The sequence below is a fragment of the Panicum virgatum genome, chromosome 7K, assembly GCF_016808335.1.
Source record: "Panicum virgatum strain AP13 chromosome 7K, P.virgatum_v5, whole genome shotgun sequence".
NCBI lineage: Eukaryota > Viridiplantae > Streptophyta > Magnoliopsida > Poales > Poaceae > Panicum > Panicum virgatum.
The window spans coordinates 29,666,106-29,691,257 of record NC_053142.1 but is presented as its reverse complement, the minus strand read 5'-3'; the positions used below and the strand labels follow the sequence as shown (position 1 = coordinate 29,691,257).

The window sequence follows — 25,152 nt, the reverse complement described above, 5'->3', positions numbered from 1 at the left end:
TTAGGCGGGTGCATTACGCCACCCGGCTGTGGGTTTCCACTCCACGATATGGGTAATTTACATGAAGATTAGGTGGTTACTTTAGTTTTTTTATAATGACAGAGGTGGGTAATTTATATACGTATTCAGGGAATTACTTTGATCTATTTTCATAATGGTAGATGTGTGTAATTTATTAGGAGACAACAGATCCAATAACTATTATCATTGGAGTTTTTATAATTGAATATTTCTGATTTTTGTGAGAATTTCTAGGATCAATTTTTGTAGAGTGTCCACCTATGATCCTAGGTGGGTTCATGTGGAGGCCTAAAATGAGCCTACAATTAGTAATAGTAAGATTGGAGACATGTAACAACCAGCTATATAAATTGCTTTTAATTGGCCAACCTGGAGAAGCTTTCCTCGTCTAAACCTCGGTCGTGTGGACTACATATATCAGCACAGGCACGGCCACGGACACACCTCACTGGTCCATCTTTTCTCCGATAAGACTGCCCCATGCTCTGAATATCTGCTCCAGTTGCTAGGTTAGCAACCTGCATTTCTTGAAGATCGCCTTGTGAGGGTGAGCGTGAATTAGTTTCTCTGTCACTTATAGTCATAGATGACCCAGTCGATAGATGCTGCTTAGAGCTGGATTTTCTTTCTCTGTTTTAATTTGAGTTTTGGAAATAAGCCATGCATTAATAAGGTCATTCTGCTGCAAAATGACGCATGCACATGTCTTATTGTTGGTCGTCTCTCACTCCTGTCCTGCAGAGATGCCGACGGTAGCCATCACGCTGGACCTGTCATGCTGCCGCTGCAGAAAAAAGATTCAGAAGATCCTCTGCTGCATCCAAGGTGCGTAGTTGCAGAAATTAAACTGACATCGACACTAGCTAGGTCGTTGATGACCCACAAGCATGTTCTTTCTTCCCATCAGATAAAATCCTCGATCGATGATCGTTGTCATGGTTACGATGAGTAACCTGGGCATGAGCTACCGATACAATCGCATCAAATTTAGTCTGCTGGTTGACCCACGCACCCACTCACTCACGCGCTTGCACGCAGAGCGTTGCGGGTTCGTCTTCGAGAAAGTTGTGTACGAGAAGGAGAAGGTGCTCGTCACCGGGCCCTTCGACGCCATGGAGCTCTGCTGCAAGCTCCGGTGCAAGGCCGGCTGTTTCGTCACCAAAATCGAGATCGTGCCACCGCCACCGCCACCGCCGCCGCCGATTGATGATACCGACAAGTGCAAGTTGATCCCGTACCCATATCCGTACCCGTGTCCTTACCCATACCCGCAGCCGGCGTGTCCGCCCATCTGCCCTACGCCGCCGCGCCCCTGCCAGTGCCACTCCTGCAAGCCGCTGCCACCACCGCCATGCCCGCCCCCACCGGTATGCTGTCCGGTGCCTCCGCCGCCGTGCCGCCCGTGCCCGCCGCCACCATGCCCCCCGCCTCCGCCGGTCTGTCCTCCCCCACCGGTATGCTGTCCGATGCCTAAGCCGCCGTGCCCGTGCCCGCCCTGGACGCCGTGCCAGTGCCACGGCTACCAGCGGGGCTTCTGCGAGGATGTCCAACCCGACGGCCCCTGCGCTATCATGTGATGCTGCTGCGGGCTGCAGGCTGGCGGCCGGGCGGCTTTGCTTGCTGCAACCAAGCTGATCGACGATCATGCATGGCGTCTACGCACATCTCTGTGAATAATTCTTCCGGTCTGTAGTAAGACCAAGCAATCTGTTGTAACATGTTGTATGTACTCATCATACGTTTTCATGCCCGGATTCATGGCCGCCTCTGGAATCAAAAGCTGCAGAAGCGAAAACTGTACGTGCTTAATTTTTTGTGTGTGTGTGTGTGTGTGTGTGTGTGTGTGTTATATAGTATACAGTTGCTGTACTTGAAAAAGAATAAGAATGAAGCTCCATCTCTTGTCACTACACTAGGTCCTGCTGCTGAGTATGAACCCAAGTGCGTGCAGTTTGGATCGATTTCTCTTGTGTCTTTGATCGGTGACAGATGGATGCTGTTCGTGCATAAATTGCTGCACATGGCACCGAGGAGGAGCGGGGCGGAGCAGCGCGCGGGGAGGAATGCGCGCCACGCAGGGGAGGAGTGGCGTCCTCCGCGGAGGCGGACCCATGGCACCGAGGAGGAGCGGCGCAGAGGCGGGGCGACGTCGGCGGCGCGGAGGAGGAGAGGCGGCGCAGCGGGCCGTGACGACGACGACGAGAATGAAGAATTGGAGATCGAAATCCAAGTGTTGGCATATATATAGGATTGCCAGTTTAGTACTGGTCCGTGTCTACGCCCGGTACTAAACTGGCACCGGGGCAGTTTAGTACCGGCCGCAGACACGGACCGGTACTAAACTGGCTCATTTAGTACCGGGCAGTGGGAAGGCCCGGTACTAAAGAGGCCCCTCTGGCGGGAAATTTTCATAGTGGCCCTTTAGTATCGGGTGTTGACACGGATCGGTACCAATCTGCCCCATCTGGCTCTTTAGTGTTTTCTTTTTGAGTGTTTTACATATTGTTTATTCATAATAAATTAATTATAAATACAAATATATGTTGTTTTCACCATGTAAAATTATATTTCTGTATTATAGGTCACTATGTTGGATATATTTAATGTGTATGCACTTAATTTATCATATTGAGTCCAAATTTTTTTATATCTGTTTCAATTGAGTTTTCTATGCAAACTATTATACAAATGCATAAAAAATTTAAATCTCAGTTATTTCATACATGTTAATTAAATAGTTAATTAAATAGATTTTCTGTTTTTTGGGTGTTTTATCATATATGTGCATGCACTGAATTAAATAGATTTTCTGTTTTAATTATGTTTATCACATTGAGTATGCACTTAATTAATTTATCATATTGAGTCTAAATTTTTTTATATCTGTTTCAATAGTGTTTTCTGTGCAAACTATTATATAAATGCATAAAAATTAAAATATAAGTTATTTCATACACCATATATTACATCAATCACTTGGTTACATGAACATGAAAGTATAACATAATGATTACACATCATTGTTTAATGGAACGTTGACAACCTTTCTTTTTACGAATGTCCCTTGATCATGATCGAGGCGTAAGTAAGGAGCGTCCTCTTTGGACAACAGGATGCTAGGGTCAACATCGACAGAGAATGGAGGACGGTCGTAAAACTGATCAAAGTCTTCTGACTTGTCCGAAATGTCTTCAACTCCAACGATTTTTCTTTTTCCTGGAAGAACTATGTGGCGTTTTGGCTCGTCGTCGGACTTGCCTTGATTTTTCTTAGGTTTGCTTGCCATGTCCTTCACATAGAAAACCTGCGTCACATCCTTGGCGAGGACGAATGGTTCGTCTTTATATCCAATCTTTTTGTAGTCCACTATTGTCATTCCATACCGGCCTATCGTTATACCGCCACCTGCTCGGTTCACCCATTGGCATCGAAACAAAGGAATCTTCAAGGGGTCATAGTCAAGCTCCCATATTTTCTCTATGACACCAAAGTAGCTGTCCTTATTTCCATCATGGCCTATTGCATCAATACGCACACCACTATTTTGGTTCGTGCTTTTTTCATCTTGGGCTCTTGTGTAAAACGTATATCCATTGATCTCGTATCCTTGGTATTGCATAATTGTGGCCGATGGTCCCCTAGCAAGCTATTGTAGTTGTACATCAATCGTCCTGTCACCTATGAGTTTTTTTCTCAGCCAAACCGCAAAGCTATCTATGTGATGACGTGTAATCCATGCCTCAGCCTTCCCTATGTTTTCATATCGGACAATATTGATGTGCTCATCCATATATGGGGCCACGAGGGATGAATTCTGTAGAACGGTGAAATTTGCTTTGCGGATTTCACTTTTAGGGATGTGCATATTAGATTTCTTACCTAGTGTGCCCTTTCCTTCCAATCGCCTATCATAGCGTGACATGGGGACCCCAATCGGACTAAGTTCATCAATGAAATCAATACAAAACTCAATGACCTCCTCTGTTCCATAGCCCTTGGCGATACATCCTTCTGGCCGAGAACGATTCCGAACGTACTTCTTTAAGACTGCCATGTATCTCTCGAAAGGGAACATATTGTGTAGGAATACAGGGCCTAAAATGTTTATCTCTTTCACAATATGAACCAGGAGGTGGGTCATAATATTAAAGAACGAAGGTGGAAAGACCATCTCAAAACTGACAAGACATTGGACCACATCATTCTGTAGCCTTGTGAGCTTATTTGGATCGATTGCCTTCTGCGAAATTTCATTAAGAAAGGCACATAGCTTCACCACTGCTAATCTTACATTTTCTGGTTGAATACCCCTCAACGCGACTGGAAGCAATTGGGTCATCAAAACGTGGCAATCATGAGACTTTAGGTTTGTGAACTTTTTCTCTTTCATATTAATTCTTCCCTGCATATTCGAGGAGTAACCGGACGGTAACTTCATACTGTTCAAGCAGTCAAACATGCTTTCCTTCTCCTCTTTGCTGAGAGTGTAGCTAGCAGGACGTAAGTAGTGCTGTTCATTTTCTATCTTCTCAGGACATAGGTCTTCTCGTTGTTTTGTTTCTTTCAAATCACGTCTTACTTCTAGTGTATCTTTTGACTGCCCATACGTACCAAGGAAACCTAGCAGGTTCACGCAAAGATTCTTCGTCAAGTGCATCACATCGATTGCGTTGCGGACCTGCAGGACAACCCAATATGGGAGCTCCCATAGTATGGACTTCTTCCACATTGGGGCATGGCCGTTTTCATCATTCGGAACTTGTTTGCTTCCATGGCCCTTTCCAAACACGACATGGACATCCTTCACCATCGAGAAAACACGCTTCCCGTTTTGGAATATAGGCTTAGCACGAGTTTCTGGTTCCCCTTTGAAATGTTTTCCTTTTCTTCTTAAGGGGTGGTTGAGGGGAAGGAATCGACGATGACCCATGTACATGACCTTCCTATAATCTTTTAGATACAAGCTGTCGGTTTCTTCTAGACAATGAGTGCATGCCTGGTATCCCTTATTCGACTGTCTGGACAGATTGCTAAGTGCAGGCCAATCGTTGATTGTAACAAAAAACAATGCTCGCAGGTCAAAATTCTCCTGTTTGTACTCGTCCCAAACACGTACACCTTCCTCCTTCCACAGCAGCAAAAGTTCATCAACCAACAGTCTTAGGTACACGTCAATATCATTGCCCGGTTGTTTTGGGCCTTGGATAAGCACCGGCATCATCATGTACTTCCGCTTCATGCATAGCCAAGAAGGAAGATTGAACATACAGAGGGTCACATGCCATGTACAGTGACTGCTGCCCCACTCGCCGAATGGATTCATTCCGCCCGTACATAAACCGAACCTTATGTTCCTTGGGTCATTATCAAAATCTGGGAAATCTCTATCCATGTTTCTCCACTGGGACCCATCTGCAGGGTGTCTCAGCATCTGATCTTGCTTACGCTCCTCTTTGTGCCACCGCATCAATTTAGCATTAGATTTATTTCTAAAAAAGCGCTTCAAACGTGGTATTACTGGGAAATACCACATCACCTTAGCGGGAACTTTTTTCTTGATGGGCTCCCCATCAACCTCACTAGGATCATTTTGCCTGATCTTGTACCGTTTTGCATCACATACAGGACAAGCATCCAGTTTCTCATATTCTTCGCCTCGATAGAGAATACAATCGTTAGGACATGCGTGAATTTTCTGTACCTCCAATCCAAGAGGGCAAACAACCTTCTTTGCTTTGTATGTTGTAGAGGGCAGTTCATTTCCCTCTGGAAGCATGTTCTTTACAATTCCAAGTAGCTCCTCAAATCCCTTATCGGTGACACCATTAGCTGCCTTCCACTGTAGCATTTCAAGTGTGGTACCCAACTTTTTAAGCCCCTGCTTGCAATCTGGATACAATAATTTTTTGTGATCCTCCAACATCTTCTCAAACTTCTTTGACTCCTTTAAAGTTTCACAGTCTCTTTGTGAATCCACTAGAACCTGGCCTAATTCATCAGGTGGTTGGTCTTCTGCTGCATTTTCTCTAGCCTCGTCCATTTCTTTAGCATCGTCCATGGGTTCATCTTCAAAGGCTCCCGCTTCATATAGATGAGCCCAGTCTGCAATATTATGATCATCATCTTCTTCACCATATTGCATCACAACTCCAGGTTCACCGTGCTTGGTCCAAAGAGTATAGTTATCCATGAAACCCTTTTCATAAATGTGGGCGTGTAGAGTGCCCCTCTTAGAGTATTCCTTTTTATTTTGGCAAACGCGGCACGAACAACACATAAAACCTTTCGATGACTTGTGGGCCTCTGCCGCATCGAGAAAAGACTTTAGACCATTAATCCATGCCATGGTGCACCGGTCGCCGTACATCCATTATCGGTCCATCGATCTACATTTTTGAATTAAGTAACAACATTATTTTACTTGTTTTCATATCATTTAAATTGACACATAACATAATGAAATACAAAAGCCATTTTTGCGAATTTAACATTGAAATACAAAATTAATAGAAGTCCAAATTAACAGATACATTACACTACATGCTTAAATTATAGAACATGATAAATAGAAGTCCAAATTAATATATACATTACACTACATGCTAGCTACCTAATACAAACTACTCATCATGAGATCTTTGGACCAATGCTTAGTGAACTGCCTCGCGAAGTCTTGACACGGACTGGTCATATTCCGCCAGCCCCGACTCTTCACGTCTTGCATTATATAGAGCCATCAACTCACGATCATCATCAGTACCATGCAACTCGACATTAAATTCACGACAAAATTTACGGCTTTCTTTGCCAAGGGAAATATATAAAAAGCTTTCTTAATCAAACGACGAATACGACCGCTAACAAGACCAACACGCTCTGCAGGGTGGAACTCAAGCTTTCTTAAAATGAAAACATAAATTGTAAACCATAATTATTTTGACACTCTTCAGTTCAATGCGAATATGTCGTTCCACGCCATAAGGGATGCGCAATCAATGTTCGCGGCTTTGTTTCAGGCTCACTTTCTCTAAAAACATCGAGAAGAAAAAATGTTTGTTTCGAAACATGTCTATGTCGTTAACCTTGACCCTGCGGTGATGACACTGACATTCGGGGCTAGTATTGACATCCACGACACAGTGCGGTACAATAGGACCCGATGAAGGATTTCATTATTGGGACCAAGACCGTACTCCTTCATCGCGTCCTCATATATACCGCACCGCATCGTGGATATCGATGCTAGCCCCAAATAGCAGAGTTTTCACCGAAGTATCAAGGTTAACGACATGTTCATGATCCGAAACATACATTTTGTAAACTTCTCGATGGTTTCAATATGAGCCCCAATAAATACATCATTAGAGTGACAAAATAATGCAACTAAATGCATAACAAATACCAAACTAATTAACCATGCCACTTGAAAAAAAATGAAAAAAATATGAACAAATTATTAGAATAAAAATGAAAACATAAATTATAAACTATAATTATTTTGACACTCTTCAGTTCAACGCGAACACGTCGTTCCACGCCATAAGGAATGTGCAATCAATGTTCGCGGCTTTGTTTTAGGCTCACTTTCTCTAAAACCATCGAGAAGAAAAAATGTTTGTTTCGAAACATGTCTATGTCGTCTAGTATTGACATCCACGGCACAGTGTGGTACAATAGTACCCGATGAAGGATTTCATTATTGGGACCAAGACCGTACTCCTTCATCGCGTCCTCATATATACCGCACCGCATCGTGGATATCGATGCTAGCCCCAAATTGCAGAGTTTTCACCGAATGATCAAGGTTAACGACATATTTACGATCCGAAACATACATTTTTTAAACTTATCGATGGTTTCAATATGAGCCCTAATAAATACATCATTAGAGTGACAAAATAATGCAACTAAATGCATAACAAATACCAAACTAATTAACCATGCCTCTTGAAAAAAATTGAAAAAATCTGAACAAATTATTAGAATAAAAATGAAAATATAAATTATAAAAAATAATTATTTTGACACTCTTCAGTTCAACGCGAACACGTCGTTCCACGCCATAAGGGATGCGCAATCAATGTTCGCGGCTTTGTTTCAGGCTCACTTTCTCTAAAAAATATTTGTTTAGAAACAAGTTTATGTTGTCAACCTTGACCTTGCAGTGATAACACTGACATTCGGGGCTACTATTGATATCCACGACACAGTGCGGTACAAGTGCGGTACAATAGGACCAGATGAAGGAGTACGGACTTGGTCCAGATAATTTCATTCTTAACTGGCTCAAAAGGTGTGGATTTCATAATTGAGACCAAGACCGTACTCCTTCATCGCGTCCTCATATATACCGCACCGTATCGTGCATATCGATGCTAGCCCCGAATAGCAGTGTTTTCACGGCAGGATCATGGTTAACGACATATTCATGATCCGAAACATATATTTTTTAAACTTCTCGATGGTTTCCATATGAGCCCGAATAAATACATCATTAGAGTGCCAAAATAATGCAACTAAATACATAACAAATACCAAACTAATTAACCATGCCACTTGAATAATGCATAAATCAAAGAAATCATACTCATCCTCACTATTTCTAAAAGTCACAAATTTCTCTAACTATAGAGCATAAAACGAATAATAAAGACTATCAATGAAGAGAGGATGAAGTTGCAAACCTTTGGCGCACTTGAATGAGTCCAAATCACACAAAAAATGGATCAAATAATGGCGGCGCAACTCTAATATGAGAGAAGAAATCGAGCTCGAGCTAGCTCTCTGGTGAAATGGGCGCTGACTCGGCCTGGGGAGGAAGAAGCCCCAATTTATAGTGGGAGCATTAGTACCGGCTAGTGGCTACAGCCGGTACTAAAGCTCCCCATTTAGTACCGGCTGGTGGCTCCAGCCAGTACTAAATTGTCACTAGCCGTTGCAGGCGGCTGTTGGGGGCTGTCGGTGGTGCACTTTAGTGCCGGCTGGAGCCACCAGCCGGTACTAAACGGCTTCCATGGGCTATTGCTAGGCAGCATGCCCCTGGATCAGTATCAACCAGAGCGCGACGCCACTTGACGTCCGTCCGTGCTTCGTTTGCGCATTGCATGTAGCACATCGTGTTTGTCGATATATTGTGCCTACAAAAATTGACGATCAAAATTAATTTAACCATGCTTGGAAATGAAGCAAACGAATTAAATTAGATATGATTTCGTCAGAATTCTGCTAGGAATGAAGAAGATACAGTAAGAGATGCCGTGGAAATGGAGAACATTTCCTATATGGTATCAGATAAAAAACTAGTTCCCTATATAACACTAATTTTTTTCCTCACTTATTTGACACCGGTATTTATTTTTCATTCCTTTCTTGACACTTATGTTCCTTATTTGACATCGGGATATATCATTCTTTCCTTTCTTGACAATTCCGTTAGGTTGGCTAGTATATCCCACCGAAAAGGCATTTTTACCCCTCCTCTTATCTAGTGATATATGGTGAATTTCATGCGCCTGCATCTAGTACAAAAGTTCTTGTTATGTATGGTGAAATATACATAACATGCAACAATTAAATTGAATAATTTTCCAAGAATTATTCAAAGGAATATAAATCTACACATTATGTTTGCCAAAACAATTTAGTTAGATAATTATTCAATGAAAATAATCGAGGTTTTCCATATATCATGAGTATTTTGGTCCAAATACCAAATATATGATGTATTGAGATTGAATTGACGGAAGTTCGTAATTGATATAACTAAAGTGTCAAGAAAAGAATGAGAGCTAAATCTTGGTGTCAAATAAGGAAGATAAAATTTTGTAGTGCCATATGAGGAATCAGATTTTTATTCAGTGTCCAATATTGAAATTCTTTTAAACTAGAAGTAGAAGTTTTATTCCCAATCATTAAGGACAAAAGGTCAATAATAAAGAAGTAATAAAAGATTGTAGCATTGCATCACTATAGAGAGGGATGGGTCTATTCCCCTTTGCCGTAGACATAGCCCTAGCACGGACACACCCACACACATAAACAAGTTCTGCCATCGGATGGCCAACAATTCTGCTACCGATGTCGACGGCTGGCTTACCAAGAAACTCCAATGGTCGCCCGTTGCTAGTGCTGGCACGTTCTCTCTTCAACCACCCCAAAGTGCATGTCACGCTCCTAAGTCCTAAACAATAACTAAGCGTGACGCCACTTTATTATACATATATAGGTAAAGTAACATATTCATGGAATCATGATGGACACCGCACGTTCCTGTTGGAGTACCACCAAACAGTTTGCTGGCTGACGACTCTACCCAGTACAGCTAAAGCATATATATAACCAAGAAAATGACCAAGACCTTATAAAGTGATCCTTTTTTCTGAGGATAATCGAAACATAGTCCAAATGATGAGCTGCCTTTTGGTGAAAGTTGAATTGAAGCACGCGGCGCGTGAGCTTACAATAATTCTCATGACCTCAGTCGATGGCTAATGCATGGAATGAACAACATGAACCGTGAGTGGTTGTGGTTGTGGTTGCTTCATCTTTCATGGCGGCCAACACATGGATATGGATAGAAATTAAAGATCATCATATGATTCTTGATTATACTCTGACTCTCTCTCTCTCTCTCTCTCTCTCTCTCTCTCTCTCTCTCCCTCTCTCTCTCTCATGCCTTTTAGTTAGCTGTATCAGAGTTTATATTCAGCGGTCCACATCTAAGCATCAGGGGCGCACTAGTTCTTTTTTACGTATAATTTGCAAGTTGATGATCGAGCTCATACTTTTTTTTTAAAAAAAACAATGGTTGCTTAGATGGTAACATTCCTAAGGCTGGATTAGATATTAATAATAAATTTGCTGCGTGCAGGTGCTAGTGTAGTATAGTATGATCAATGACTTTAATTTGGATCAACGAGTCCTGGCTAGGTGCAGTGGTTACCACTGCACATACACAATTTTGTTGGATTAATTAGTGGGGATATGGCGCTATTGCGGCATGCCCAATCGAAATGTTATACCTATGTTTTTAACAATGTTTGAAACCTTGTTGAGCCCACGATCCAAGAGACTTCATCCAAATGCAACAAGTGGAGCATGGGGCGAAACAACAAGGAGGACGGAGTACGCATGTGGATTGCACCCACAAGCATTACTCAATCCCCCTTCTATATACTTACCATGCACATTCAGTCCACTTTGTAAATTTAACGAGGGTAAGTTGTTCGGTTTTTTGACAAGGGCAAATAAAGATTAGTAATCTCCATCATGAGAGAGTGAAAAAAGTACTACATTTTTTATCATTCTTAGATAGGTGCACTGAAAGGTTGTACTAATTATAACTAGAAAGGTGCATGTCAGATATGCTTTTAGCAAATTTAGGTACCTCTTATATATACCATAATGCCCTTGGCTCTAGGCCCCTTTTTGTGGGGTGAAGATCACGGAATGAAGTTTAGTCATATAGGTCCCAAAGGCTATATACTATAGCCCTATTAGGTTGAATGGGGGCTCTGGCTTATAGCTAATAATTATAATTATCTATCTCATGCACTCTTTCATCTATTAAATATTTCAACACATACTCTAAAATACGTATTTATCATTATCTAGTTGCAATAGATTTCATTTTGCATCACACCTCCATGTGTGTTTGATATATATTTAATTGAGTTATTTGTTTGTGAATTGGTATTCTTATGTCTTCCATTATACATGAATATATGATAACACATATCGTGGGTAGTATTTTTATAAAAATAATATATTAATAATGATACAAATAGTAATTTAGAATTTTATATTGGTTAACTTTAATATTTTATTACAATTACATAATTTAGATTTAGATTTAGGGGTTACTTTAACTTTTAATACTGATATAGTTGGATAATTTAAATAAAAATTTGGGGGGTTTTGCATTATTTTGGCACAAGTGGGTAATTTACATGAAGATTAGGTGGTTACTTTAGTTTTTTTATAATGACAGAGGTGAGTAATTTATATACATATTTAGGGAATTACTTTGATCTATTTTCATAATGGTAGATGTGTGTAATTTATTAGGAGACAACAGATCCAATAACTATTATCATTGGAGTTTTTATAATTGAATATTTCTGATTTTTGTGAGAATTTCTAGGATCAATTTTTGTAGAGTGTCCACCTATGATCCTAGGTGGGTTCATGTGGAGGCCTAAAATGAGCCTACAATTAGTAATAGTAAGATTGGAGACATGTAACAACCAGCTATATAAATTGCTTTTAATTGGCCAACCTGGAGAAGCTTTCCTCGTCTAAACCTCGGTCGTGTGGACTACATATATCAGCACAGGCACGGCCACGGACACACCTCACTGGTCCATCTTTTCTCCGATAAGACTGCCCCATGCTCTGAATATCTGCTCCAGTTGCTAGGTTAGCAACCTGCATTTCTTGAAGATCGCCTTGTGAGGGTGAGCGTGAATTAGTTTCTCTGTCACTTATAGTCATAGATGACCCAGTCGATAGATGCTGCTTAGAGCTGGATTTTCTTTCTCTGTTTTAATTTGAGTTTTGGAAATAAACCATGCATTAATAAGGTCATTCTGCTGCAAAATGACGCATGCACATGTCTTATTGTTGGTCGTCTCTCACTCCTGTCCTGCAGAGATGCCGACGGTAGCCATCACGCTGGACCTGTCATGCTGCCGCTGCAGAAAAAAGATTCAGAAGATCCTCTGCTGCATCCAAGGTGCGTAGTTGCAGAAATTAAACTGACATCGACACTAGCTAGGTCGTTGATGACCCACATGCATGTTCTTTCTTCCCATCAGATAAAATCCTCGATCGATGATCGTTGTCATGGTTACGATGAGTAACCTGGGCATGAGCTACCGATACAATCGCATCAAATTTAGTCTGCTGGTTGACCCACGCACCCACTCACTCACACGCTTGCACGCAGAGCGTTGCGGGTTCGTCTTCGAGAAGGTTGTGTACGAGAAGGAGAAGGTGCTCGTCACCGGGCCCTTCGACGCCATCGAGCTCTGCTGCAAGCTCCGGTGCAAGGCCGGCTGTTTCGTCACCAAAATCGAGATCGTGCCACCGCAACCGCCGCGGCCGCCGCGGCCGCCGCCGCCACCGCCACCGCCACCGCCGCCGCAGCCGCCGCCGCCGCCGCCGCCGAGTCATGGCAAGTGCAAGCTGATCCCGTACCCATATCCGTACCCGTGTCCTTACCCATACCCGCAGCCGGCGTGTCCGCCCATCTGCCCTACGCCGCCGCGCCCCTGCCAGTGCCACTCCTGCAAGCCGCTGCCACCACCACCATGCCCGCCCCCACCGGTATGCTGTCCGGTGCCTCCGCCGCCGTGCCGCCCGTGCCCGCCGCCACCATGCCCCCCGCCTCCGCCGGACTGTCCGCCCCCACCGGTATGCTGTCCGATGCCTAAGCCGCCGTGCCCGTGCCCGCCCTGGACGCCGTGCCAGTGCCACGGCTACCAGCGGGGCTTCTGCGAGGATGTCCAACCCGACGGCCCCTGCGCTATCATGTGATGCTGCTACGGGCTGCAGGCTGGCGGCCGGGCGGCTTTGCTTGCTGCAACCAAGCTGATCGACGATCATGCATGGCGTCTACGCACATCTCTGTGAATAATTCTTCCGGTCTGTTGTAACATGTTGTATGTACTCATCATACGTTTTCATGCCCGGATTCATGGCCGCTTCTGGAATCAAAAGCTGCAGAAGCGAAAACTGTACGTGCTTAATTGTGTGTGTGTGTGTGTGTGTGTGTGTGTTATATAGTATACAGTTGCTGTACTTGAAAAAGAATAAGAATGAAGCTCCATCTCATGTCACTACACTAGGTCCTGCTGCTGAGTATGAACCCAAGTGCGTGCAGTTTGGATCGATTTCTCTTGTGTCTTTGATCGGTGATAGATGGATGCTGTTCGTGCATAAATTGCTGCACATGGATCCATCCTCCAATCCTAGGTCCATTAATTGGGTTGTTATATGTTTCAGCCCGGGCGTTCGGTCTAACCGAACCGAACTGACCGGTTCTTCGGTTTTTGCAATTAATTTGGTTACTACAAAATCAGAACAAATTTTGGATTCGGTTCGGTTTCGGTTATGACCGAAGTAACCGACTACTCCATGAATCATAAACAAAATCAATAGATTCAAGCATATATACATCAAATTGAAACAAGATGCATCAAGAGAGATCAACATCAATCGAACACAGATCGATCCACACATAGATCAATTCAACACAGATCAACTCAAGACGGATCGATTCGACTCAGATTGACTAAAGACGGATCGATTCAACACATACTACAAATCGAGAGAGGAGCACATGAATTGTGCCTCGGCTTAACTCGCCCGAAGAGAAACAGGGGAGGGACCGGCGACCTGGACGTGGGCATGCCTCCTGCGCGCGTGCTTGGGCGGCAGCCTCCATGTGATGCCGCAGGGCGAGCGACCAGCACGCGCTGCCATTGGTGGGTGTTGGGCGAGCGGGCTACATCGCCTCGCACATCATGTGGCCAAGGGAGGGCAGGTGCAATGCCACCACGTGCGGGTGCTGGGCGAGCAGCTTGCAGGCACCGCCCGCGCCGCTCAGCCAGGGAACGACGGCCTGCTGCCTGCAGGCGCCGTCTACGTGCGTGTACCGTCGATCGGCCGCCAGGAGGTAGCGGCGAGGGAGGCAGGAGTGAACATGATCGTGGTGTGGCTATGAGCGTGCGGGCGGTGGCTAGGAACTGAGGGTGAGGAGGTGAGGAACAGATAGGGTTTGAGGAGGGAGCTAGGGTTAGTCACGTAGGGGAGCCAGGGTTAGTCGGGCAGGGGCATGGCCGTGCGCGCAGAGCTGCCTATTAGTGGGCTAGGCTACCTCTTTATTGCCTTATTGGACCTCTATTTCGGGTACTTCGGGTATTTTAGTTACCCGAGGCCCAGAACCGAATAAACCGATATTAATTCGGTTAGTTAAAACTATGAACTGAACTAGGGATCAAATTTTTTGATTTCGGGTATTTCGGTTTGGTCTTTGGGTATTTCAGTTTGGTTTTTGGTTATCGGTTAATTATGTCCAAGGTGAGCTGTGTTTTAGGGTAGTGACGTAAGCCGTGAAGCAAATGAAACCTAGGACGACTCACTACAAAGTATGGGAGCGTGACAGCAGTTTGTGAGCTGTGCTTTGTGGATATTAGAGTTGATCGAGGCACTTTGTGAGTTATGATGAAATGGACCTTTGCTTGGCTTAATGGAGATATATTACTAATAAGTATTTATGGAGCAAATTCTCATCAAAAAGAGAAAAAGTTATGGAGCACATCTGCAACAGGCTACAAGCAGCTCAATGCTTCGCCATCTAGTTAGTGGGCTGAACAATCCTGCATCAATCCGAATCCAAGCCCACTTGAACGTACTCTTGATTTCGGCCCCCCTAAACTATATAGAGGAGGGGTGGGAGGGGTCCGATTGCGATTGTTACGCGTGCTACTGCAGGATGATTCGTAGCAGAAACGTTGCTGGAGTTGCTCTTTTATTTGGGTCAAAATTATGGAAGCCTAGATTGGCTAGAAGATTTCACGCGATAATATAATATTTGAAACGGACGAACCATGCACGCGCATGCGGTGATTACCGATTCTTCTCACTTTTTTCTTCCCGAATATTTGTTTTTTTTATTTCATTCATGCAAATTTTTCTATTTTTCATTTAAAAGCTCTATTGGAATAATCTATTTTGAATAATCTCTAATACAAAATTTTCAGTTGGAACAATTTAATTGTGGATGTGGAACAATTATTCCAATTAGAATAAATTAATTGTGGATGTGGAACACTTGTTCCAGTTAGAAAACAATTAAATTATTCCGGTTAGAACAATTTAATTGTGAATCTGGAATAATTCAGTTGTACAAAATAAAATTGTTCTATATCTCAAAAAAATGTCCTAACAGATTTCACTCATATATTGTTAAGTCGGGTCTTGTTTGAAAGCTCTTGCTGTAAGAATTCCAATGGTTAAATCAAAATTGCCTGGTTTGGAAGACATATATTTTTCTTCGAATCTTTGTTTGCACGCAACCTGCGTTGGTAGTACGTTGTACGTGGCCTAACAAAATAAGTTGAGTAATTAGTTTCTTAGCCCTAAAAAGGTTGAGATTTATCTCTTTGGTCTGAGGCTCGGCGGCGGCGTGTGGAACGGCATCGCGCGGCATGCCAGGGCTGAGGCGCTCGCCGACAGCGCGGGGAGCAGCGGCGCATGGCAGGCTGGGGCTGTGGCGCACAACGCACAGTGGTGGTGTGGGGCCGCGGCAGTGCGAGCACGGCAGCGGTGACATATGCACTGGCACGGTGCGGTAGCTATTGTCGGATTTTTTTTATTTTTATTCAATCTGTAGGGCGGGTCACGGTATGCCCCACCCCCTGAAAATCAATTTCTGGGGCAGGTTATGCCCTCTCCTGCAGCTGAAAATCCATTTCTATTTTCTAGGTACAGGTGAGGGGTGATCCACTCCTAGAAATGAGTTTTTAGGGGGTGGGCACGCACGTTACCCGCTCCTGCATACTGCATTTTTAGCAGCGAAAGGCGGGAGCAGGTATTGCACCCGTCGCTACAAATACATTTTTACCTGTTTCTACAAATCATTTTAGTAGTAGTGCAACTTTAGTACATCCAAATAGACTCTAAGAACGTGCGATATCACTGTTGGAGAATGGTACATTGGTACCAGCACGTTAGTGCCGGTCCAACAGGAGCCGGCACTAACGTGCATGAACCGTACAAAGCGGGCACGTTAGTGCCGGCTAGAAACTCCAGCCGACACTAACGTGCCATCCCCCAACGGTCAGCCCGTCTGCCACAACGGTCAAAAGACACGTTAGTGCCGGCTGGGAATTCTAGCCGGCACTAACTTGGTCAATTGCATATTAGTGCCGGCTGGTAGTTCTAGCCGGCACTAAACGTACACACTTAGTGCCGGCTAAAGCCACCAACCGGCACTAACTTGCCCCGCATAATCCAGGCACTCCTTCTTCCCCAGCCCGACCATTTCATTTGGCCGAGCTCGTCCTCTCTCTCATGGCGTGTTAGAGGGGAGGTGCTGCCCATTTCCCTCCAAATTTGTGAGGATTTCACCCATCCAAGTGCACCAAAAGTTAGTAGCTTCTTTCACTCTTCTTTCACGGTGTTTATTTTTTGTTTCATGCTTTCTAGATAAAGAAAATAGTGATTTTAGGGTTGAGGAAAAATGAGCATAATTTTCCGATTTGTTCATTAATTTGAGCAAAATAGAATCAATTTGTTACTTTTTAGAGAAGGTTTTCTAGATAGTTTGACTATGACACATTTAGAATGATTTTTTTGAATTATTTCACGGGGACATGTATATATATGTTATTATGCAAAATTTTAAGGATTTTAAGGATGAGGGAAAATGGGCATGATTTATTAATTTGTTCATTAATTTGAGCAAGGTAGAATTGATTTGTTGCTTTTTAGAGAATGATTACTATATAGTTTGACTATCACACATTTAGAATGTTTTTTTGAATTATTTCATGGTGACATGTGTATATGTTATTGTGCCAATTTATTTTTCTATTTAGTTTAAATTTACTAGATAGGTGGCCTATGACACATTTACATTTTTTTTTGAATTACTTCATAGTAACCTGTTTTTACTTTTTAGGGATAATGAGCATGATTTTTTTTTAATTTGTACAGATGGACCGGCAATGGATGCACGTTAGCCGGAGCACCTCGGCGTGGATTCAGGGTTTAGATTCTTTTCTCAAGGCGGCAATGGCAAATAGGTCGCCAAAGGGTTTAATGTGTTGTCCATGCAGTATTTGCGAAAATAAAAAGGAATTTCGAAAAAGAGATACTCTATGGAATCACCTGGCCTTGAATGGTTTCACGAGTAACTATAGCCTTTGGACTAAACACGGCGAAGTTGGAGTTATGATGGAAGATAATGAAGAAGATGACGATGGTGATAACAATCTTCCAGATTGGGCATGGGTTCATGAAGCAGGTGGCTTTCAAGATGAACCAATGGACGAGGGTGAAGCAAATGTTGCACAAGAGGAGCCACCTGACGAGCTAGGTCAGGCGTTGCTTGATGCACAGAAAGACAGTGAAACTATGAAGGAGGCATTAAAGTTCGAGAAGATATTGGAGGATCACAAAAGGCCGTTGTTCCCTAATTGCAAACCGGAGCAAAAGAAGTTGGGTACCACGCTGGAGATGCTGAAATGGAAGGCAACTAATGGTGTAACCGATAAGGGATTTGGTGAGCTATTAAAGATTGTAAAGATCATGCTTCCTGAGGGTAATGAACTGCCGTCAACAACATACGAAGCTAAAAAGATGGTTTGCCCTCTTGGATTGGACGTGCAGAAGATTCACGCATGTCCTAACGACTGCATCCTGTATCGCGGCGAATACGAGAACTTGGAAGCTTGTCCTGTTTGCAGCGCATTGCGGTATAAGATCAGGCGAGATGATCCAGGTGATGTTGATGGGCAGCCAGTAAAGAAGAGAGTTCCCGCAAAGTTGGTGTGGTACTTCCCTATAATACCACGTCTGAAGCGCTTTTTCAAAAACAAGGATAACGCCAAGTTGATGAGGTGGCACAAAGAAGACCGTAAGGAGGATCACATGATCAGACACCCAGCAGAAGAAGTCTATATTGTGGAACCTACCTTATTGGCAAGTCTTACAGGTTCGCAACACAATTGATGTGATGCATCTATCGAAGAATCTTTGCGTGAACCTACTAGGCTTTCTGGGAGTGTATGGTAAGTCAAAAGACACATTGGAAGCAAGGCGCGACATGCAGCAGCTAGCTGGACGACAAGGCTTGCAACCCGAGAAGAGAGACAAAGGATGCCACTATTTAAAATCTGCCAGCTATATTCTGAGCAAAGAGGAGAAGGAAAGTATGTTCGATTGCTTGAACAGTATCAAGGTCCCGTCTGGGTACTCCTCAAATATACAGGGCATAATAAATGTGAAAGAGAAGAAAATCCAAAACTTGAAGTCCCATGACTGCCACGTCCTGATGACACAATTACTTCCGGTTATACTGAGGGGTGTTCTACCGGAAAATGTGAGATTGGCAGTTGTAAAGCTTTGTGCATTCATGAATGAAATTTCGCAAAAAGCAATTAATCCAAATAATCTAATAAAGCTGCAGAAAGACATTGTCGAATGTCTTATCAGCTTCGAGATGGTCTTCCCACCTTCCTTCTTCAATATTATGACACACCATCTAGTTCATATTGTGACAGAAATAACTATCTTGAGTCCTGTTTTTCTACACAATATGTTCCCTTTGGAGAGGTTCATGGCCGTATTGAAGAAGTATGTGCGCAAACGTTCTCGCCCAGAAGGATGCATTGCTAAGGGCTATGGAACAGAGGAGGTCATTGAGTTTTGCGTTGACTATCTTCCTGATCTCAATCCGATTGGGCTCCCCGTGTCACACCATGAGGGGCGACTAAAGGGAAAAGGCACACTAGGAAAGAAATGTAATATGAACATCTCTTGTAGTGAATTCAGCCAAGCAAACTTCACGGTTCTTCAGAATTCATCCAAGGTGGCTCCATATATTGATGAGCACATGAATATTATACAGTCTGAAAATCCACAGAAGAATCTTGCTTGGATTACACGCCAACATATAAAAACTTTTGACGGTTGGTTCAGACGAAAATTATTGGGCAACAATACAGTTGATCAAGAACTTCAATGGCTGGCTAGGGGACCATCAATCACTGTCCAGCAATACCAAGGGTACGAAATAAATGGGTATACATTTTATACGAGAGCTCAAGACAAAAAAAGCACCAACCAAAACAGTGGTGTCCGTATGTGTATAGTAAACAGTAATGGAGAAAAGAACAACTACTATGGTGTCATAGAAGAGATATGGGAACTTGAATATGGACCCATAGTTGTCCCTTTATTTCGTTGTGAATGGGTGGCTGGAGGAGGCGTAACGAAGGACCGGTATGGGATGACCATAGTTGACTTTAAAAAGATTGGATATAAAGATGAACCATTCGTTCTAGCCAAGGATGTGACACAAGTGTTCTATATGAAGGACATGTCGAGCAAACCGAAGAAGAAGTCGGATAAGACGCCTGAAGCAGACAAGGCTGGAAATGAGCCGAAACGGCACATAGTTCTTCCCGGAAAAAGAAAAGTAGTTGGAGTTGAGGATATTTCGGACAATTCGGAAGATTATGACCAGATTGATAACCTTCCTCCATTCTCAGTTGACGTTGACCCTAGCATCCTCTTATCCAAAGAGGACACACCTTACTTACGTTGTGATCACGCTCAAGGCACTTTCGTCAAAAGGAAGATTATCAATGGAATGATCACGCTCAAGGCACTTTCGTCAAAAGGAAGATTATCAATGTTCCAGTAGATAATAATAATGAGTAGTAGTTTTATATAATTTATATATTGATTTCTCTCAATCAGTGATGTAATGTAACGCACCGCGTCGTATTTGTCTCAATTCTCGATACTATTCGTCCAATTAGAACACAATATCATCTTCAGATAATATTATATTTTTGCATGATATAAATATTATTTACTTTCACTAATTTTGCATTACTAGGAGTGTTGAAACATTAAATTATAAACAAATAATCAAGTAATTTGCGAATTGATTACATCATTGTATAGGCTATTACTGAAAAGACTTTTGAATATTTTTGCATGGATCAAACTGATTTTTTTTGATTTATTACGAATAATAGAAGCATACTAACATATAAACTCTATAAGCTACACATAATTGATAATGGTAGCATATTTGTTAATTTACTTCAATTGCTATTATTATTGTGTAGATATAATTACTATAATTATTGTTCAGCTTAAAAAATTAAGATATAAATTTTTGTTATATTATTCTAATTATTAAGTTTGTTATGAATAAATTTAAAAATATTATAAAATTTAGTGTAAATGGGAACTGACTGGCCATTTTTCATGGAACACGTTAGTGCCGGCTAGCCTTACTAGCTGGCACTAACGTGCCCTCGTGACGTCAGATTGGCACGTTAGTGCCGGCTAGTAAACCTAGCCGGCACTAAACTGCGAAAGTTAGTGCCGGCTAGGATTACTAGCCGGCACTAACGTGCCAATCTGACGTCACGAGGGCACGTTAGTGCCGGCTGGTAAGGCTAGCCGGCACTAACCGAGCCATCCCCCGCCCAACAAATTACCCCCTTCGCCATATTTTTCAGATCGCCCAACAAACCCGCCCGCGTGCGCCGCCGCCTTCTTCCCCAGCCGCCTTCTTCCTCGCCCGCGCCGCCGCGCACCTCGGCGTCCTCGCCGCACGGTCCGTGCAGCCGCCCCTCGAGGTCATCCCCCGCCGTCGCGGCCGCCCGGCTGCCCCCACCGCCCCCCGACCACGCCGCCCCTGCCTCCGCCGCCGCGCGCCTCGTCGTCCTCGCGCGCGGCCCGTTTCGCGCAGCCCGGCTGCCCCCGCCGCCCCGACCATGTTGTACCTGCCCCGCCGCCGCGCACCTCGTCGACGTCCTCGCGCGCGGCCCGTTCCGCGCAGCCCGGCCGCCCAGCTCTGCCCCTGGCCGCCTCGAGGTCCTCCCCTGTGCCTCGAGGTCCTCCCCTGCCGTCAAGTGGACCTTCTACCGCTACTCCTGCAAAAGCTCCTGCAACTCCGGTGAGTATATTCGTATATTTGATTTGGTTGCTCTAGCTTTCATTTTGTCAGTGCCGTTCTTCTAGGTTCCAATGAAACAATACTTGGGCTGAAACAATCAGTTACATTTCATATTTGGTAGTCTTTTTTTATGCATTGGAACATTAGTACAAAAATATGGACTGCTATGGCTTAATTGTCTTCTGGGAACATAAATACAAAGGAATGCGCCATATATTGGAAACATCATACAACGTGACAATATAGGTCAAAGTATGAAATTCCTGGAATTCCTGGAATTATTAGTTGCTAAAGAGTATGAAATTTTGTATAGGTCAAAGTGCAGTGTCCTTACCGGCACATGGCAGAACTGGGAGAGTTTCTCCTTCACATTATCCTCCAATTCCTGTTAAGACACAGTTTCAGTTTATAAGTAGTGCTCAGCAAGGTTGACTCATAGTCTACCAAGATGGTGTGCAAAAATAATTAGTTTGATGATTAACCTTTGTACTGCGGCAAGCTAAAATATTTGGGGTGAGCCAAGTCCCCTTAAAGCACGTACACTATGCTGAGTCGGCTTTGTTTTCTGCAGGAGCAAACAACACATATAGAGACTTAAGGTCAGTGGGCCCAAGCAGATTTGTCCAAACAATAACATGTAAATCTTATGATTAGTAACTAGACAGTGGGACATAGCTAATGGCCAAATATACCTGCTCACCAACGACATTAAGAACTGGAACAAGACTAACATGCACCTGTCAAACGTCAAACAAAAATAATGTAGAAGTGAGACCATCACTCCTGCTTACTCACTGAAGATGGACACTGTATGCATCAGACTGTGAAGCTTCTCACCAACACGATAGGAGAATTGACCCAAAACTTCGATAAAAGGCATAGATTCAATATCCCCTGAAGATGTTCAAAATGCAATCAAACAACAGGTAAACCAGCTCTAAAATGCTAAAGGGAACAACTATAAACAAATAAAAAATATTTTTTTGGAGGTGATCAGTACTAGAAAAAAGAATAAAGGCAGAAGTTACCCAGACAGATGAAACAAAATCAAGTCCGCATCACGTGATCCAAAATACCTGGACAGTCTTTCCCAAGTATTCCCCCTTCCTCTCCTTGTCAATTACAGACTGGCATAAACCACAAAATTATAATTTATAAATAAGAAAAGTCAGAGTAGCTTTTTATGCAGGGAAGAGGAACTGTATGTACAGAATCACAAATGTGACATGTTCGTTCTTATTATCTAGATATAATTGCATCTGATGAACTTGATATTAGAACAATAACTTCAGGATTAACAGAACGACACTATCCTAGCAACTAAGCAAGGTACTACACATATTATGGCACCAATGTTTGAATGCAGAAGGAAAAAAAAACCTGAAAATGTGAAGCAACTGTTGCAACTCAGAGTCACCGGGAAAGAGAGCTTGTCTTCTGACTATTTCAGCTGCATTAAAAAGTTATGAACATCACAATCGGGTAAAGGTTTTCAGTATAGATGTGGAACCCTTCAAAATACATCATCTCTTAATTAAGAGCAAGGTCAAATTTTAAGTGTAAGGACATAAATTCAAAGATGATGTGGACAATATAGATTCTGGTGCAGTATTAAGTTTCTTGTACAAGGACATTGGTTACTGCATTTTTTACCCAAACATTGTACATATAATGCATCAATTATTCAGTACAAGACAAGGTAATTGGGCATCAAGACTCAAAAAGGCAACATGCATACCAAAATATAAATTTCTCTTTCCAGTTCCATTCTATTTCTGAATTTACAGGATATAGGAATCATAAGGAAGAAACAAGATAACCTTTGATTTAATAGATGCTTTGTAACCTCATATAGTATGTGGCTTGCTGTTTTTTTATTGTTTCAGGTAGTGGAAATGGATCCTACGGACAAACAAGATGAGTTAATGCACGAGCTCATTCGTGGTAGTACTGGGCACATAGCTCCAGAGTTTGATGAGGACGAGAACGATGGCAGCCAATTTTTAAACTTGCATTATCATGGCGACGAGGAGCAAGATATTAGTGGGGAGGAAGAAGGAAATGTCGAGGAAGCCGAGGTATAAAAGTTTAGTGATTCTTTCAGGCATCAGGATAAACGTTTTGTCAATATATGTGTTAGGAGCAAGATATTGTTTGTGACACATGCGACCCAGCTGCGAACTATTTGTGTTATGTTGCTAGCTTTGTTGATGATTTCAGTCCTTGTGTAAGGAGTCGTGCTCCAGCTAAAAATTCTTATGAATGTTTCAGTCAATAAGTTACCTAATATCATGATAATTTTCGATCTGGAACCCTTGCTTGCGGGTTATGAAGGTTACGCATACCTGCCACGACGTCCACTAGTTGCTAGCAACCCGCTTGATAAATTTGCGATTCTTTCGGGCATCAGGATCGACAAAGCCTAAACGGAAACGTGGCTCCAAGAGGAAGATGGTAGGATGTACGACCATCACGGAGATCAACGAAGCAACCGGCGAGCCACTAGCTCCTGGTCAAATTAAGACAACATTTGTAAATCAATTGGGATATCTTGTTAGGGAATCCGTCCCCATAAAGTATAAGCTTTGGAAGAGAAATAAAGTCTCTGATCGACCTGAAGATATCGTGCCAGATTCAGAGAAAGATTTGTTATGGAAAGAGGTGTCGTTGCACTTCAACTTTCCCCCAGGCAAAGCTGACAAAATAAAGGGATGGGCATTTAAGAAGATGGCAATTCAGTTCGCCTCATTCAAGAAAAAATTGGTGGCAAACTTTGTCAACAAGGGCCTCACACCAGATTTTGATAAAGTCTGGAAGAAGCAACGAGAGTGGTGGAATGAATTCGTGAATTATAAGCACAGTGCTGACAGCATGGCAGCCTCGATTCAAGGCAAAATGAATGCTAGCAAAAAGAAAAACTTCCATAGACTTGGGCCCGGAGGTTATAAGGTTGCCATTCCGAAATGGGAAAAGATGGAAAATAATTTAATTGTAAAAGGAATCGTACCGCAAACCTTGAGTTGGCCCAAACGAGCAAGGTATTACTTCTATGCTCATGGAGCACACTAGACCCCGACACTGGAATGTTTGTGACTAGCGACGTACTAAGAGAGGCTGCCCAAAGACTCGAGGACGCAATGAGGCGTACCGAAGAAGGAACCTTCCAGCCCAACAGAGAGAATGACGAGCTGACTTACGCTCTTGGGAATGCGGAACACACTGGACGGACCCGAGGTGTGGGCGTAGTTCCATGGAAATATGGCTTTTTCGGAGATCTCGAAACCTACCGAAGCCGATGCAGAAGCAAGGCAGTAGTGGCTGAGAAGATTCATAGCCTAGAAAACCGGATAATGTCACTTGAGGCAGCAGTTGGGCAACGCTCGGACCAACCAGCTGCCAATGTGGAGATCAGCCCCTCTTCTCAG

The 25,152-nt window shown here is 43.1% G+C and overlaps 1 protein-coding gene and 2 long non-coding RNA genes across 5 annotated transcripts; 2 read left to right on the top strand and 1 right to left on the bottom strand.

Moving 5' to 3' along the window:
- The first annotated feature begins 409 nt into the window (after positions 1 to 409).
- LOC120640825 (protein PYRICULARIA ORYZAE RESISTANCE 21-like) lies at positions 410 to 1,928 on the top strand. Its single transcript, XM_039916740.1, has 3 exons — positions 410 to 568; positions 763 to 846; positions 1,060 to 1,928. The coding sequence occupies exons 2-3, from the start codon at positions 765 to 767 to the stop codon at positions 1,596 to 1,598; spliced, it is 621 nt and encodes a 206-aa protein (XP_039772674.1). The 5' UTR covers positions 410 to 568; positions 763 to 764; the 3' UTR covers positions 1,599 to 1,928.
- Positions 1,929 to 12,338: 10,410 nt separating this feature from the next.
- On the top strand, positions 12,339 to 13,106 carry LOC120640827. Its single transcript, XR_005662010.1, has 3 exons — positions 12,339 to 12,476; positions 12,671 to 12,754; positions 12,968 to 13,106. It is a non-coding gene; the product is annotated as an uncharacterized LOC120640827 (long non-coding RNA).
- Positions 13,107 to 21,560: 8,454 nt separating this feature from the next.
- LOC120640826 lies at positions 21,561 to 23,199 on the bottom strand. Of its 3 annotated transcripts, none has more exons than XR_005662008.1 (7): positions 23,108 to 23,199; positions 22,756 to 22,854; positions 22,565 to 22,621; positions 22,420 to 22,464; positions 22,210 to 22,292; positions 22,062 to 22,112; positions 21,561 to 21,716 (listed from the first exon to the last, which is right to left on the bottom strand). It is a non-coding gene; the product is annotated as an uncharacterized LOC120640826 (long non-coding RNA). The 3 variants fall into 3 exon arrangements; XR_005662007.1 differs by having other exon boundaries at positions 21,561 to 21,704; XR_005662009.1 differs by having other exon boundaries at positions 21,561 to 21,704; positions 22,804 to 22,854.
- Positions 23,200 to 25,152: the final 1,953 nt, after the last annotated feature.